Source organism: Myxocyprinus asiaticus, chromosome 24 (genome assembly GCF_019703515.2).
Source record: "Myxocyprinus asiaticus isolate MX2 ecotype Aquarium Trade chromosome 24, UBuf_Myxa_2, whole genome shotgun sequence".
In the NCBI taxonomy this organism is placed as follows: Eukaryota; Metazoa; Chordata; class Actinopteri; order Cypriniformes; family Catostomidae; genus Myxocyprinus; species Myxocyprinus asiaticus.
The window spans coordinates 23190365-23205675 of record NC_059367.1 but is presented as its reverse complement, the minus strand read 5'-3'; the positions used below and the strand labels follow the sequence as shown (position 1 = coordinate 23205675).

Sequence of the window (15311 nt, the reverse complement as noted above, 5' to 3'; positions counted from 1 at the left end):
GAAATGACCTATCTCTTGCGTGACATTCCTTCCTCTGTTGTATACAAAGTGTGCGCTTCCGACATCGTCACTGATGCGTCGACCGCTGGCAGGAAGCAATTTTTAAAAGTTAATAAAGTTTTAATTATTGATTTATTTTTTACACAATCCTATCGATTTGCTTCAGAAGACATTAATTGATCAATTGAAGTCATGTGGATTATTTTTTATGCTGCCTAAATATGCCTTTTGGACCATCAAACAGCCAGCAGCCTGATGGCACCTGTTTATTTGCATTGTATGGACAAACAGAGCTGAAATGTGCTTATAAAAATCTTCAGTTCTGCTGAAGAAGGAAAGTCATACACATTTGGGATGGCTTAAATGTAAGTAAATCATGAGAGGATTTAAAATTTTTGGAGAACTAATCCTTTAAAAAAAAGTCTGTAACGTTGCGATTTACCTCAGAGGTGGTTGGTTTAGTTCATGCTTTACAACTCTTAATGGAGTATTTTTTGAAAAGTCTATAAAATAACTGAATGGGAAAAATACTTCCGGAACCCAGACGACTGAAAAAGTCGCCGGGCTCTGTTGCACTCTATTGCTGGCAATTCTTCTTAAAGGAATATTCCGGGTTCAATACAAGCCAAGTTTAATCGACAGCATTTGTGGCATAATGTTGATTATCACAAAAAGTAATTTGACTCGTCCGTTCTTTTCTTAAAAAAAAAAAAAAAAAAAAAAAAAGCAAAAATAGAAATTACAGTGAGGCACTTACAATGGAAGTGAATGGGGCCAATTTTTGGAGGCAGAAATGTGAAGCTTATAATTTTATAAAACACTTACATTAATATTTCTGTTAAAACTCATGTATTATTTGAGCTGTAAAGTTGTATTATTTGTCATTTTTACAGTCATTTTCATCTTTTAGGGCTTGCTGACATTATATCGTCATGGCAACAAAGTTGTAAAATTGGCTATAACTTTACACAGAAAAGGTTAGTATGCGATTTTATCACACTAAAATCATGTTAATACTCATATTGTTTTCGTCTTGTGGGTATACTTTTGAAACAGTCAGTATTTTAATAATGACAGATTGGCCCCCATTCACTTCCATTGTAAGTGCCTCACTGTAACATCGATTTTTGCTTTTTTTTAATGAAAAGGAGGGACAAGTCAAAATAGATTTTTGTGGTAATCAATTTTATGCCACAACTGCTGTTGATTGAGCTTAACTTGTATTGAACTTGTATTCCTTTAACTGGACAACATGACGCAGACTAAACCTGGACGATTTTCGATTACAAATTTGAACTTTCTTGTTGGCAATGCCATTCTCCTGAACATGGCTGACATTAAAGGACAAAGACAGAAAAAGGAGGAAAATTACAGCGAGAGAAGTGTAGAATAGCTCTGATTGGTTCGTACAGTTGTTGGTTTCTCTTCTAACAGCAACAAATAACTGAAAATCAAGAATTAAAAACATTCACTGTTAAAGAAAAGACACAAACACCAACATTTTCCTACCCATGTAGTTTACGCAAACTAGACACTTTTTTTAAAATACCCATTGAGCGATAATGACGATAACACTTAGATCAGAACAACTACAGAAAGCAGGCCAGCAGTGGACAGAGGAAAGGGACGGGGCATACATAAAGGGGCGGGGAAGGCAGCTGCTCTGGTTTTGCCAAACAATGGCTAAATATTACAAAATATTCTATCAACAATATTCACAGTTAAACCAAGGCTTGATACACATTGTAATCACAAAATATCAGCGTTACCTTGTGCTTGTAGTCACAGAGTTTTTTTTTTAAAACAATTCTATGTTTCTTTCTCTCTTGTTTTTTTGGTTCTATATTACATAGTAATGTTTGATAGGTCAGAAATGATGTTACAAATTCAGCTCAATGTTTCGGAATCAAGGAGAGACAGTGGCTTAGAAGGAAACTCTCCTCCCCCTGAGAGGCACGAACTGTGTGAGAGGCTGAGAGTTCGAGGGATAATCTGTAAAACACACACACACACGTTCAAGTTCTACCTAACTCTAACCCACAAATTCACGCATATTCCAAAAATAATAACTTATCATATTCTAATACACACTCGTACAGTTTTCTTTAGACTAATTCTGATTTTTCTTTTATACTTTAGGAATGATGCTAGATCAAAATAAAACATTATTGGGATAAAGAGAGCAGAGGCTTTTTGAGAGGATGAAAAAAATAAAAGCTTTTACAAGACCTCTTGTACCTTCATCTCTAGTCAAAATATTAATCTTTCTCATCAAGTAGTTGAAAAAAAAAAACCCCAGAATAACATGAAAAAGAAGGGAAAATGATTTATGCACAGTGACACCCTCATTGCATCAGTCCTGAAGGAGAGTGATCGAATACTTGTGGTTGTCCTGCTTTCTCTCATTTACACACATCCTTTTTCATCTTCCTCTTTTTTTTTTTTACATGTCTTTGGGAGTCTGATTCAGTGCGCTATATCTCCCACTAGGGGGCAGGCTACTCATCAGTTTCTCTTCCTGAGTTCTGTCTCTTACAGCGAGGAGATTTTCACCACATCAGTGCAGGGGTTCAGAAGAGGCGGAGCTTCAGTGTTTGGAGGGGGCGGGGCATCAGGGCTGGCTCGAGAGTTGTTTGAGGGAGGGGTGGGGATACTGATGATTGCCGTGGTAACCAGTCCACTGCTCTTGCAGTTCAGGCTCCCGGATTCATCCGATATCAGATTGAGACTGGAACGACTGAGACAAAGAGAGAGAGAGGGGTCTGTATAAGGAAAACAGTGTACAAATACTGCTTAAAAGGGAGGGATAGTTCACCCATAGGAAAATTCTGCCATCATTTACTCACCCTCGTGTTGTTCCAAACTACTTTCTTTCTTGCTTGGAACACAAAAGGAGATGTTAGGCAGAATGTTAGCCTCAGTCACCATTCACTTTCATTGTATAGAAAAAAGATGCAATGAAAGTAAATGGTAACTAGGCTAACAATCTGCCTAACATCTTTTTTGTTCCATGGATTTTGAACAACATTAGGGTGAGTAACTAACATAATTTTCTGAGAGTAAAAAACCTGGTGTTTAGCGGCTGCTGTTCCCCACATTGGATGTGTAAGGCGCTGAGCTCCTGTAGGTTGTGTGTGTGTGAATGGGAGGCATTGAGAGGCTGGATGTTTTTCTTGACTCTCCGAGAGCAACAGGTGCCTGTGATGCCCTCCTCGCTGGACAGAGATGGACTTCTCGATGGGAAGTTCTGGTGTGCTGTCTGAAGATACCCCTGTTCGTACAGCCGCTCATCCACAAACTCATGATTCTGTTTCAGAGAAATACAGAAATTAATTCCCCGGTTCTAATGTGTTATTTACTGTTTTAAGGGATAGTTCAACCAAAAATTTATTCACCTGCTGTTGTTCCAAAGTGAGTAAACGATGACAAATATTTTTTATTTTTGGGAAGACCTTTAACCCATAAAATAACAGAAAACAATGCATTCACAATGCATTTATCTTCCGTAATGTGACATATTTCTGAGCAAAAAAGAATATTCAGCCTTTGATTGGATCGAATTAGGGATAAAACAATAAAAAGCTTTTATAGGTTAATATTAATTAGCCACGCCCACATAGTCTTGATAATGCACACTGATGAATAATTTTCAGTAAAACCAAGGTCATTTGTTAAAGGGGTCATGTCATGAGGAATCAAATTTCCCTTGATATTTTGACATATAAGAGGTCATTCTACTATAAAAACATACTGTAAATTTCAGAACTCAAAACTTAATCCCCAGTGCAATAAAAACATTTATTGAAACCAAGCTGCAAAACTGCCTCGTTCTCTACTTCCGCGACTACCCTATGTCACTTGGGGTACATTAATTCATAACCGCTTCTACAGCTCAAAAATATTAATGCCTACTTTTACATCTATGCACCCTTGGTCCCGCCCACTGGTCCTTCAGTTTGTACTCAGAGAGAGAGACTGCAGGACATAGGCCTACTGTGGCCTCACTATTCCTGAACACCAAAGTGGACCCACCTGGACTATTTTAAATAATTTTTGTATTTAAACATGCACAGACAGACATCTTTGACCGCTTGATACATATCTTGGGCTGCTTTTAAAAGATGTGGTACTTGGTGTCAGGTTACAACTCTGAAGTAAAGCTATTCTCTGTCATTCAGCTGCTGCCTCTTGCTGTTTTGAGCACAAACGCATCATGGACACATTCTTTCGCCCACCTGTGCTATTTTTAATTGTTGGTGTATGAAAACATGTGCTGGATGTATGTCTTTGACCGTTTAGATGCGTTTCCGATAATGTGCATTTCAGTGCTGGATGATACTGGAAACTGGATGTGTATGTGTCTTCAGCGTCTTTCAGCGTGGATGGCATGTTTTTTCAGCTCAAATCAATGTGAACTGCTCGTGAACCAGTCATAATATGATTCAAGCTTTGCTAAGGAACTGTTATTGAAGGATGGGGCAGTTAAAAACACTTGGACCCGATGCAAAACACTACGTAAACAGTACCATTCATGAATATTTCAAATGTCATGAATGTTTGAGAGTTTATGGTGCTGACACCCTGTTTACATTGGGCACATCCGTTGATGCAACGCGACACAACGGCTTGAGGCTGTCTACATCGGGTGCATCACATCGTTTGTGATGTTAGCAATAGTAGCTCCAGCGCGTGCAGCACAAAATGGAAGTGGACATCTGTTTATTGTTGGCGCAATGCGCCACGCTGCAACGGACGCTTCCATGGTAGGCAGCATCATTGATGTAGGCGATGTGTGTTAACAGTTGTGCTTGAGATGAACAGTATAATATATTCACGTGCAGTGTTGGGTAGTTACTTTTAAAAGTAACTCGTTAGAATATTGTGTTACTCCTTAAAAAAGTAACTTAATTAAAAAGTTATTTTTATGGAAAGTAAAGCGCCTTTATTACTTTATTTTTGTGTTACTTTTTTCTCACAGCCACTTTCTCTTCTGCAGTGCTAGGCATTCCATACAAATAAGCCATGCATTGCATACAAGAGACATTACAGGTCATGCTAGCTACTGTACAACACTCATGTCAAAACAACATAGTAATCAAACAGATATTTAGAAAGTAGGTCTTCACGTCATACTTATAATAAAGAATCAATAATATGAATATGCGGGGGCCTGGGTAGCTCAGTGGTAAAAATATGCTGGCTACCACCCCTGGAGTTCGCTAGCTCGCTAGTTCGAATCCCAGGGCGTGCTGAGTGACTCCATCCAGATCTCCTAAGCAACCAAATTGGCCTGGTTGCTAGGGAGGGTAGAGTCACATGGGGTAAACTCCTCGTGGTCGCTAAAATGTGGTTCGTTCTCGGTGGGGCGTGTGGTGAGTTGAGCGTGGTTGTTGCGGTGGATGGCGTGAAGCCTCCACACGCGCTATGTTTCCGTGGCAACCTGCTCAACAAGCCACGTGATAAGATGCGTGGGTTGACGGTCTCAGACGTGGAGGCAACTGGGATTTGTCCTCCGCCACCCGGACTGAGGCGAATCACTACGCGACCACGAGGACTTAAAAGCACATTGGGAAATGGGCATTCCAAATTGGGAGAAAAAAGGGGAAAAAAAAAAATAAATAAATAATATGAATATGCATGATTTGTTTTTCCATCAACATGGCAGCCAATATGAATAATGAAGAATAATCACTGTCTTACCTAAAGCAGCAAAGTCCAACACTTGAACCTGCATCGTATATGTCATATGTGCCCATCGACAATGTCAGAGTCAACTTAAGATGTTTTTCAAAAGTCAGGATAAGATTCAGTGGGGAATGCCATTCTAACATGATCAAGGAATAAGTCTGATGAATAAATAAATATTTTTATCTTAAGGCATCTCAGTGCACACTTGTTTTGAGTTGATCCACGGTGCATACATACACCACAACTTCAAAGATGCATTTTGATACAACTTGGGTGGAATCGTTTTTAATGCTACCAAAATGTCATAATCAAACTACTTGTTTATTATAAAACAAAACTGTAGAATCTTTTAGAAACTAAGACATTTTCTCTGTGTACACAATCGATGCAGAACGTTGCTCGGAGCCACTGATCCAGAGTCTTTTCTCATCCTATTCTCTCAGTTACAGGGGGGCTGTAACAGTAAGTCAGTGTAAGAGTGAGTAGTTCACCCTGTGTATCATGTCATGGCCAGTGGAAGACTAGTCTTATAATCCCTCTGCCTAAATACGTTTACTGATTTTTTAATGCAGTGTGTATTAACACATGAATCAACCGCGTTTCACTCAACCGAATGTTGACGTCATATTACTTTAAAACACGAAATGCGCATGTGCGTTAGCGAGTTCACTGACAGGCGATGTCTGTATCTAAAAGGTGATTGGCTCTTTTACCTGCAAGGCGGGACTTCCTTTCTACATCCATTGACCCTTGGATGCTAGAGCTTCTTGGTTGGGCATTCCAATTTCTCCCATTAATTTAAATAGAAGTGACTCGTCTCTCTCTGCTAAATCTCTGGCCTCACACCCTATAGACAGGATTGGGGAGTAACGGAATACATGTAACGGGATTACGTATTTAAAATACAAAATATAAGTATTTTGATTACTGAAGAGATTACTTTGCATTTTATTGTCATTTGTTTCATTTAATATTTAGTCCTTTCAGATGGAAAGCATTTATACATATAAATGATGCGATCCAAAGTGCATTTGAACAGCGGTGAAACACTTTCTTATGATGTATTACATTCATACGAGCAGACAGAGAAGTAAGTGTGAAGTAAGTTTGGAGCAGAAGAAATAGAAATAAACCTTGTATAAATTGTCAACTTTACACTAAGCTAAAATGCTATTTCTAGCCATTTAACATGCTCGTTACCAGGCACGATCATATTTTTTTTTATCAAGAAATTCACGTTAGATCATAATTTCTTTTTTTCTAGTAAGACCTTTGTTATAGGGCAAAAATCGTATTCTTGATAATATTTTTTTTTTTTGTTATCCTGTAAAAATATCTAAAAATCCTTAAAACAAGATCAGTTTGATTAATCTTGTTTTAGAAACAACACTGCATAAAATATTTAGGTTTTTCAGAAAATGTATTTTTAACATGTGTATTTTGTCTTACTGTACTGGCAGAAATTTTATAGTCAAAACAAGTGAAAAAATCTACCAGTGCTGAAGAAGTAATCCAAAGTATTTAGAATACATTACTGACCTTGAGTAATCTAATGAAATACGTTACAAATTACATTTTACAGCATGTATTCTGTAATCTGTAGAGGAATAAATTTTAAAAGTAACCCTCCCAACCCTGTCTATAGAACAACAATGCCAATCATGCACTACATCTCCTCCCCGAAGTTTGCACACTTTTACTCCCGATTTCTCGCAATACAGGGACAGTAGAGGTGTAAAAAAGCAACAAGTTACTTTATTTAAAAAGTAACTCAGATATTATAGTCTAAAATACAAAATACTGCATTACTTGTTACTTGAAAAAGTAATCTGATTACATAACATGCATTACTTTTATCGCGTTACCCCCAACACTGTTCACGTGCAAGTTTTGGATATGCGTTATGTGTAACACCTGAAATTTTGTTTTATAATGTTGTGGAGCTTGTTCTTCAGATTGAGTTAAAAAAATGGCTGAATTTGAGGAGCTGCAGGATGTTAGCCAATCATAACAGTGAGCGTTTACACTTAAGTTTTAAGGAGGCGCTTGGGCCAAAACTGAGCGTTTCAGACAGAGGGCCAGAGACAGGGTGAAAAATGGTTATATATTACTAAATTATTAATGTTTTAATGCAAAAAAAAAAACAAAAAACGTTACTAATATTATCAGTGGACCTCAGGGAAGATAATAAAACTATACATATTTATAAAAAAATATATATTGACCCCTTTAAGAAAGTAAATGTTTCATTTTACCTTTAATGTGAGAGAGATTGAGTATATTTGACTGACCGTGGTCTTCTCTAGACAGTGAAGAAGATGGTGGTGTTGACTCTCCAGCAAAGACGTAGTCTTTTTCATTTGCTGGTCCTCCTCTATGGAGCCCTGCAGAACACACAAACAGACATCCAAATTATTTTTGAGGGATCACCCTTAACACAACATACAAGAATAATGAAGTGGAGAGAGGTTGCAGGTGTGTGCTTTTGGCTCAGTACCTGTGGTGAAAGTTTCATCTTGTAATAGGGGAGCTGCTGTTGTGTAGGGTGGGAGGGAGAGACATGGAAAGTGGTTTACTGCTTTTGTAAGGAACTTCATCCATAACAGAGCAGCACAATATATCATCCATAACTTGTGAGAAACGAAGGACTTCAATTGTGGTGCCTCAGCAGACTGAACTGAGTGAATCAGAGTGATTCCACTTTATTCTGTTTCACAAATCCTTTGGTATGGTTGCTAGAACTCGATATATCTGTCTCTTTTACTGCAGAGCTTTGCCTGTGAGCTTGTGCTCTCACACTGGGCCCTCCAGTTGAACTTACATACACTGTTCCACATTTTAACGTCTTAACATAATGCGAGCACTAAAATAACATGAGTGAGTAAGTGAGTGATGTGTGGGAGGAGAGAGAGAGACCGAAATAAAAGGAAAAAATATTGATAGAAATGTAGCAGGAGCAAAATTAGGCTTTTTACAGTAACATACTCTGAGTACTCGTTTTCTGAGCAGCTGTAGTGCATGTTTCAACTGATTAAGGAAACTCGTTCCCTCAACTGAAATGAGTAATGGCGTCTCCAAAACTTGTGTAATTAAGTTCGCTTAACTTGTTGATCATCTAGAATGAACTTAACTATTTAAGTTAAGGTAACTAGATGACAGTACACTTAACTCAGATTTGCAATTTAAATGTTGTTGTTTCTACTTAATAATTTTAATTGAATAAACAGCTTAAATAAAGAAGATTTTAACTGATTCTAGGTCAATCACTAATTAAACTTATTTCTCCTCAGAAAAGCATAGACATCCAAAGGGAAAACAGTGACATCACACGAAACAACTATTTGCAACAAAACAACATAAATAATACTATAAAAGAGCTCAAACATCTATGAATTATTTATTTAAATGCCCCCATATTTTCCCTTTGACCAAGGAAATATAATTAAATAATTAAAGCGCAAGGCATTATGGGTAGTCCCCATAGCCTCAGTTTTGTACTCAATGTTTTGAGTTATTAACAGCTAAAATCTTAAGTCTATGGATTATTAAGAAAAGTAAGTTCAAGAAACATAGATATTTGATAGATATCTAGATTTGTAATTGTAGTATTGTCAAGTTCTCATCTCTTACTCTGGAGAATGTTCTATGAAAGTGGTTTGCAGTTTGTGAAGTGGACTGCGATGCGTCTTTGAACTCTCTGTTCACTCTCAGCATGTTCATCATTCCTCAAATACATTTCACACATTCAGAGAATCAATGTACTGTTCTTCCAAGAAGAAGAAGCTTTAAACAACTGCAGTAATAAAGACCAGATCTCTTTTGCACACATATGCTCACATCTTACTCTAATGTTTAGCAACACATTAAGATATTTTCACATCAGTTTGCTGCTCTGTCATAATAAGGTAGATTGTGTTAATTGCAGAGGTGTATAGTAACGAAGTACAAATACTTTGTTACTGTACTTAAGAACAGTTTTTTAATATTTGTACTTTACTTGAGTATAAATATTTCTTTGGACTTTTACTTTCACTTCACTACATTTTGAAGAGAAAATGGATTCTTTTACTCCAATAAATTTCTCCAGACCCTTTCGTTACTTTTGCAAAAAAAAAAATAAATAACAGCTGTACATGCAAAAATACATGCAGATTGGTAATAGTGATGTGTGATTTGTTGAAAGAATAATTTGAGTCTAATCTTTTAAATTTGTGCTTTTTGTAGCTTGAAATGTCTGGCCACCATTCACTTCTATTGAATTGACCTATAGAGCTGAAATACTCTTCTAAAAATCTTTGTATGTGTTCTGCAGATTAAAGAAAGTCATGCACATCTGGGATGGCATGAGGGTGAGTAAATGATGAGCACCACCAATCAAATAAGTTGCCATGGGTTTAATGAACTGTTCCGTAATTTATGCAATTTACTTGTACTTTTGATACTTAAGTAAATTTAGGGTGTGTTCACACTTGTAGTTCAGTTCTCTTGATCCTCCTGGTCTGGACCAAATAAGAAAATGATACATTTAGTCCTGGTTCACTTAGCGTTCACACTGGCATTTTTAACACCGAACCTAAAGATACGAACCAAAAGGCATCAGGAAAAAGTCACAACCTGATTGGACAGCTTTTATGATGTATATTTTGCGATGGAACTTGCCGAACATCCAAAACAATGCTGGCTGCTGGGCTAAATGCACTCGTAAGATTTATATGTGTATATATGGTGGTATTTTTACCAGCTGAGAACAAACGAAGAGCTAATAAAATGTGTAAAGGAGTTAAAACAGCGCTAGGAATTCCTCCGTTGTACACACAAACGAAGATATGCTGCAAGGACGGCTGACGGCGGTTCCGACGCCTGTCCCGAACTGTAATGGGCAACATAGCTCCAATGATGAGAAGAACCAGGTATGCTTGAGGTCAGTATTTGGCAAATTACTTCCTGATTTTGGTCCGTTTAGACGTCTTTGGTCCATGCTGGGTTCATATATCAATCGAACTGCACCAGAGTTCATTTGGAAGCGGACCGAGACCCACTATTCAGGCGATCTCGGTCCGCTTGTTTGGTGTGCACCAAGGTTTTGGTGGCAGCGTTCACACTTGTTCAAATGAACCACACTAATAGAGCAATCACACCAGAGTTCGTTTTAATCGAACCAAACCTGCCAAATGTGAACACACCTTTAATATCAGTTACTTTAATGCTTTTACTTAAGTCGTTATCTCATGAGCTACTTTAACTTTTACTTGAGTCAATTTCCATGAAGGTATCTTTACTTTTACTCAAGTATGATAAATGGATACTTTATACAACACTGGTTAATTGAGCTAATGTTTGTGCAAATATGCAAACATGAGAATCTTATAATCACTCTTAAGTGCTGAAACTCACCCACTCCACATGGGTCTCTTAGCACTGAACTGACACTTTTACCTCAGCACTTAAAATTCTGCATGCTAGATATATACACATTTATGCATAATGTTTGCCTAATAAAAAAAGGAGTCACAAGAAGGCAAACAAAGAACATAAAAAAATGTGTGTATTTGCAATTGGGAATGTGTATATGAATGTGTGTGTATATGTGGGTATCTCACCGTTAGCTCCAGTGATTGGTTGAGTCCATTTCGTTTGCTATGCTGGAAGGCGGTAGAACTGCCACTCTTGGAAATTCTCATTCGGGCCAGTCGGGCTTTCTGTCAACACATACAAACACAGAGCAAGTTACAATTCAGTCTACCAGTGCTTTTCCATTACAAAGGTCTTGAGTTTCAATCTGGTCTCTGTTGAAAGAGTAAATTAGTTTTAAATACATGAGGAAACAAAATGGATTGTCACATGGATTGCTGTCCATCATGAGGCGATGAAAAATGCAAGCGCCTTCAGAAACTACTGAACCAATCAGGACTACTCTGACAGCTAAGAAGCCAATCTGTGCACAGAGTAGTTGCTCGCTCGCTCTATGACATGTAAACGAGTGGTAAATTACGGAAATGCAGCTGTGTAATGGTTAATTAGAGTAAACGTTTGTGTAATGTAGAATTGCGGCAAGCACAGCTGTGTAGAGATAAATCAGTCAGAGCAGCGGTTCAAGTTCCCTCTGTCTATATAATTTTTTTAGGCACAGCATGGATGATGAGTGGAATCCACCAGTCAAATCCTCTGAGGAACATCAAATTTTAATATTTACAATGAATGAAATTATGAGTATTATAATCTTCTCAGATCCAGAGGCGTGAAATTATCTGATTTGTGCTCGCACTCGCTTGTCTTCTAATAGAGAACTGATTCTCTTTTTTTACTTTCCCTCAAGATTCAAGAAGCTTTATTGACATGATAAAAAGGTTTACATTGCCAACGCATTAATCTTTTTCCATTTTGAAAAATGTGAGCATTTTTATGGAAAGTACCATTCCAGACATTCTGCCTGATCTCTTAAGAGTTTGTGTGTTAGTAATTTAGTGTGGTCTAGCTGTGTTTTCATCCATTCTCTCACACATAAGGAGACGTTTGTGTGGGCCCCCTGTGAGGTGTGTAATAGGACTGTGTAGGTGCTTCTCCTTAAGAGAACTTATCGTTTTGACACACAGTCAGGAAGTGTTCATGGTCTGGACTGCTAATAGCACAGCTAAGTGCTAGAGTTCACCTTCACATATAGAGCAGCAAGTCACTCAGGGGATAAAAACACTGTTTTGCACTCCCATAGTCACAATGTGTTGTGAATAATCTCACTCTTTAATACAACTCTGAAAGGGGTTACAGACTCACTCTCCAAAGCTGATCTAGGCCAATCAGCTGCTCTTTCTCTGATGTTGATGCACAACTAGATTCTACGCCAGTGAGTGTTTATGTGTATTTGAATTATTGAAGAGGAACAAATTGTGTCTCAATTGCATCAGAGACCTTGCAGAGATCAAACCAGTATTCTGATGTTCATAATTTCTCACACACACTTGAGCACAGATTGAAAGAACACACCATCGTTACAACCTTCATACTAACACACACACACACACACACACACACACACACACACAGAAGTCCCTGTGGGTGTGAGGAGCGCAAACTCTGCTCTTTTCACAGGAGATTGCCATCACATAATGTAATCAGTTTGGGCCTATGAGACCGTTTGTGTTTCCAACAAATGCTGCAACAATTTTCTACTATCATCGGAAAAATAATTAGAAGCATTTTTCCTGGGGATCAAACCATGGGCGCAGGTTCTTTATCAATGTGCCACAATGTCGCTGCAGAAAACAGTCGCTCAACACTAGGATAAAACTAAACTCACTGTGCTGAGATCAGATACTGAACAAATCATCAAATCCACATATTACACTTTAATTACAAACACAGTTTCATAAAGCCTAGTGTGACATGCCTTAAACCTTCCATCTCTATCCAGCAGCACAATCAATGGAAATTTTCATTTCATTTTGTGCTCAAGTGTTGTTTCATGGTTTACACCCACAAGATCAGATTCCTGTGGAGTAGAAAAGTGTGACCTGCAGGTTTAAAGGGATAGTTCACCAAAAAATAAAAATTCTCTCATCATTTACTCACCCTCGTGCCATCCCAGATGTGTATGACTTTCTTTCTTCTGCTGAACACAAACAAAGATTTTTTAGAAAATACTGCAGCTCTGTAGGTTCGTTCAATGCAAGTGAATGATGACCAGAACTTTGAAGTTCCAAAAAGCACATAAAGGTTGCATAAAAGAGATCCATACAAATCTAGTGGTTAAATATGTCTTCTGAAGCGATGCAATCGCTTTGGGTGAGAAACAGATCAATATTTAAATGCCTTTTTACTATAAATCTCCACTACCACCTTTTACTTTGAGAATGTGAACATGAAAGTGGCAATTTATAGTTAAAAAGGACTTCAATATTGATCTGTTTCTCACCCACACCTATCTTATTGCTTTTTAAGATATAGGTTTAACCACTGGAGTCAGATGGATGACTTTTATGCTGCCTTTATGTTTTTGGAGATTCAAAGTTCTGATCACTTGCATTTTAGGGACCTACAGAGCTGAGATATTCTTCTAAAAATCTTTGTTGGTGTTCTGCAGAAGACAGAAAGCCATACACATCTGGGATGGCATGAGCGTGAGTAAATGATGAGAGAATTTTCATTTTGGGAGAACTATCCCTTTAAATTAGGGGTCTTTAACCTTTTTTAGGCCAAAAGCCCCTTCGTGGATATAGAGACGGAGCGGGACCCCCTGTTACATATTGTATAAAACTGAGTTTGCATTTGAAGCCTGGCCTATAACAACATGTATACTGTACATATTACTGTTTTTACTGTACATACTTTGTGATGTGTACATTGCAAAGACATTAAAATTATTATTATTAATATACAGAGAGTCACAAACTTGTATGTTACATTTTAACTTTATGTTATAATTTTTAATGCAGGAGGGACAATGAAACATTTGTGGAAATTAGCTTCTTAACGTAATGTTGTGTTTTTGTTTAAAACATTTATTCCACTTTTTTCTCACAAAAAAGTGGGTGGTTGCTAGGTAGTTGCTGACTTGCCCAAGTCAAAAGAGTGCACAGATCATGCTTTTATTTGCATTGTGCACGTATGTGATGCAGATGCTTAGTTAATAATGAATTAGACATGAATATGCTTCTCAGAGGAACTATTGAGGTAGCACAGCCAACCATTCTGTTCTCTGGAGTTCAGACTGGCTTGACTGCTGGACTAATGAATCAACCCCAATTACTGAACAAACTCTGATCAAAAACTCTGATTCCTGGACTAACTTTGAACAAAACTCAGACCTTTGGATCAACTGTGAGAGCTTGAGCATAATGAGATCATTGAGTGATCAGTCATGAAAGAATTGTGTGATGCCGGAAACTGTCTGTTCTCTTTTAGCTCTCTGGCTGTGCAGATTTGCATTAGTTATTAATAAGCTGTTCCAGTGAGTAGGGATTTCTGCAGTTACTACAAAAATTAGTGTATGTGCGTAGGGTAAGACACAATCAGCCACTGTAGGACGATATCTGAAGCTTTCCTCACTTTCCTCACATCATAGTTTCATTAAGGTGATGCTAACTTTAATGGTTCTGCATTAAATCCAGCTGTCATGTCTGAGATGTGCCTGGCCTTCTGGAAAGCCCTAGAGTGACCTTGAAGTGAGGCAAAGCCCTCAAACTGAATGAAGCTCCATTTCATTGCCGTCAATAGCCTTGTACAGACTTCAGGTGCGGTTTCTGTACTCTAAAATGTGCATTCCTGTAACAATAGTTAAAGCATTGTTTGCATGTAATCAGGATTGATCCTATTTACTTTGTTAATGCACATTACTAGTCTTGTGGTGAACAATTCATCCGTGCAAGTTAATAAAAAAATAGTTTGTCTTCGTTATCTTAAATCAAAATCTGAAAATTAGCTTCACCTCTGCAATGACATTCCTTCTCTGATGACGGCAGTTTGACGGCTTGGGTAGAACATATTTTAACCACTCCCCTCCAACCGCCAGTCTGCGTCGAGCTTTGATAGCAAGTAAAAAATAAATAACGCATAACAAACAGAGGTGGCGAGGAGATACGTTTTAGGTTGTGGATCTCCCATTTCGAAGAAGGAGGGATATCAGAGAG

At 37.9% G+C, this 15311-nt stretch overlaps 1 protein-coding gene across 4 annotated transcripts in view; it reads right to left on the bottom strand.

Moving 5' to 3' along the window:
- Window positions 1-714: 714 nt before the first annotated feature.
- The window catches only part of LOC127415299 (potassium voltage-gated channel subfamily D member 3-like), a 171411-nt gene continuing 156814 nt past the window's right edge, over window positions 715-15311 (bottom strand). For 2 of the 4 annotated variants that reach the window (XM_051654001.1, XM_051654000.1), the window contains exons 4-8: window positions 11289-11387; window positions 8186-8221; window positions 7980-8072; window positions 3069-3307; window positions 715-2737 (exon numbers count right to left, since the gene is read on the bottom strand). In XM_051654001.1, coding sequence (XP_051509961.1) covers window positions 2533-2737; window positions 3069-3307; window positions 7980-8072; window positions 8186-8221; window positions 11289-11387 — 672 coding nt within the window. In that variant the 3' untranslated portion in view covers window positions 715-2532. The remainder of the gene's footprint in view (window positions 2738-3068; window positions 3308-7979; window positions 8073-8185; window positions 8222-11288; window positions 11388-15311) is intronic. The other 2 variants (XM_051654002.1, XM_051654003.1) reach the window with 2 other exon arrangements.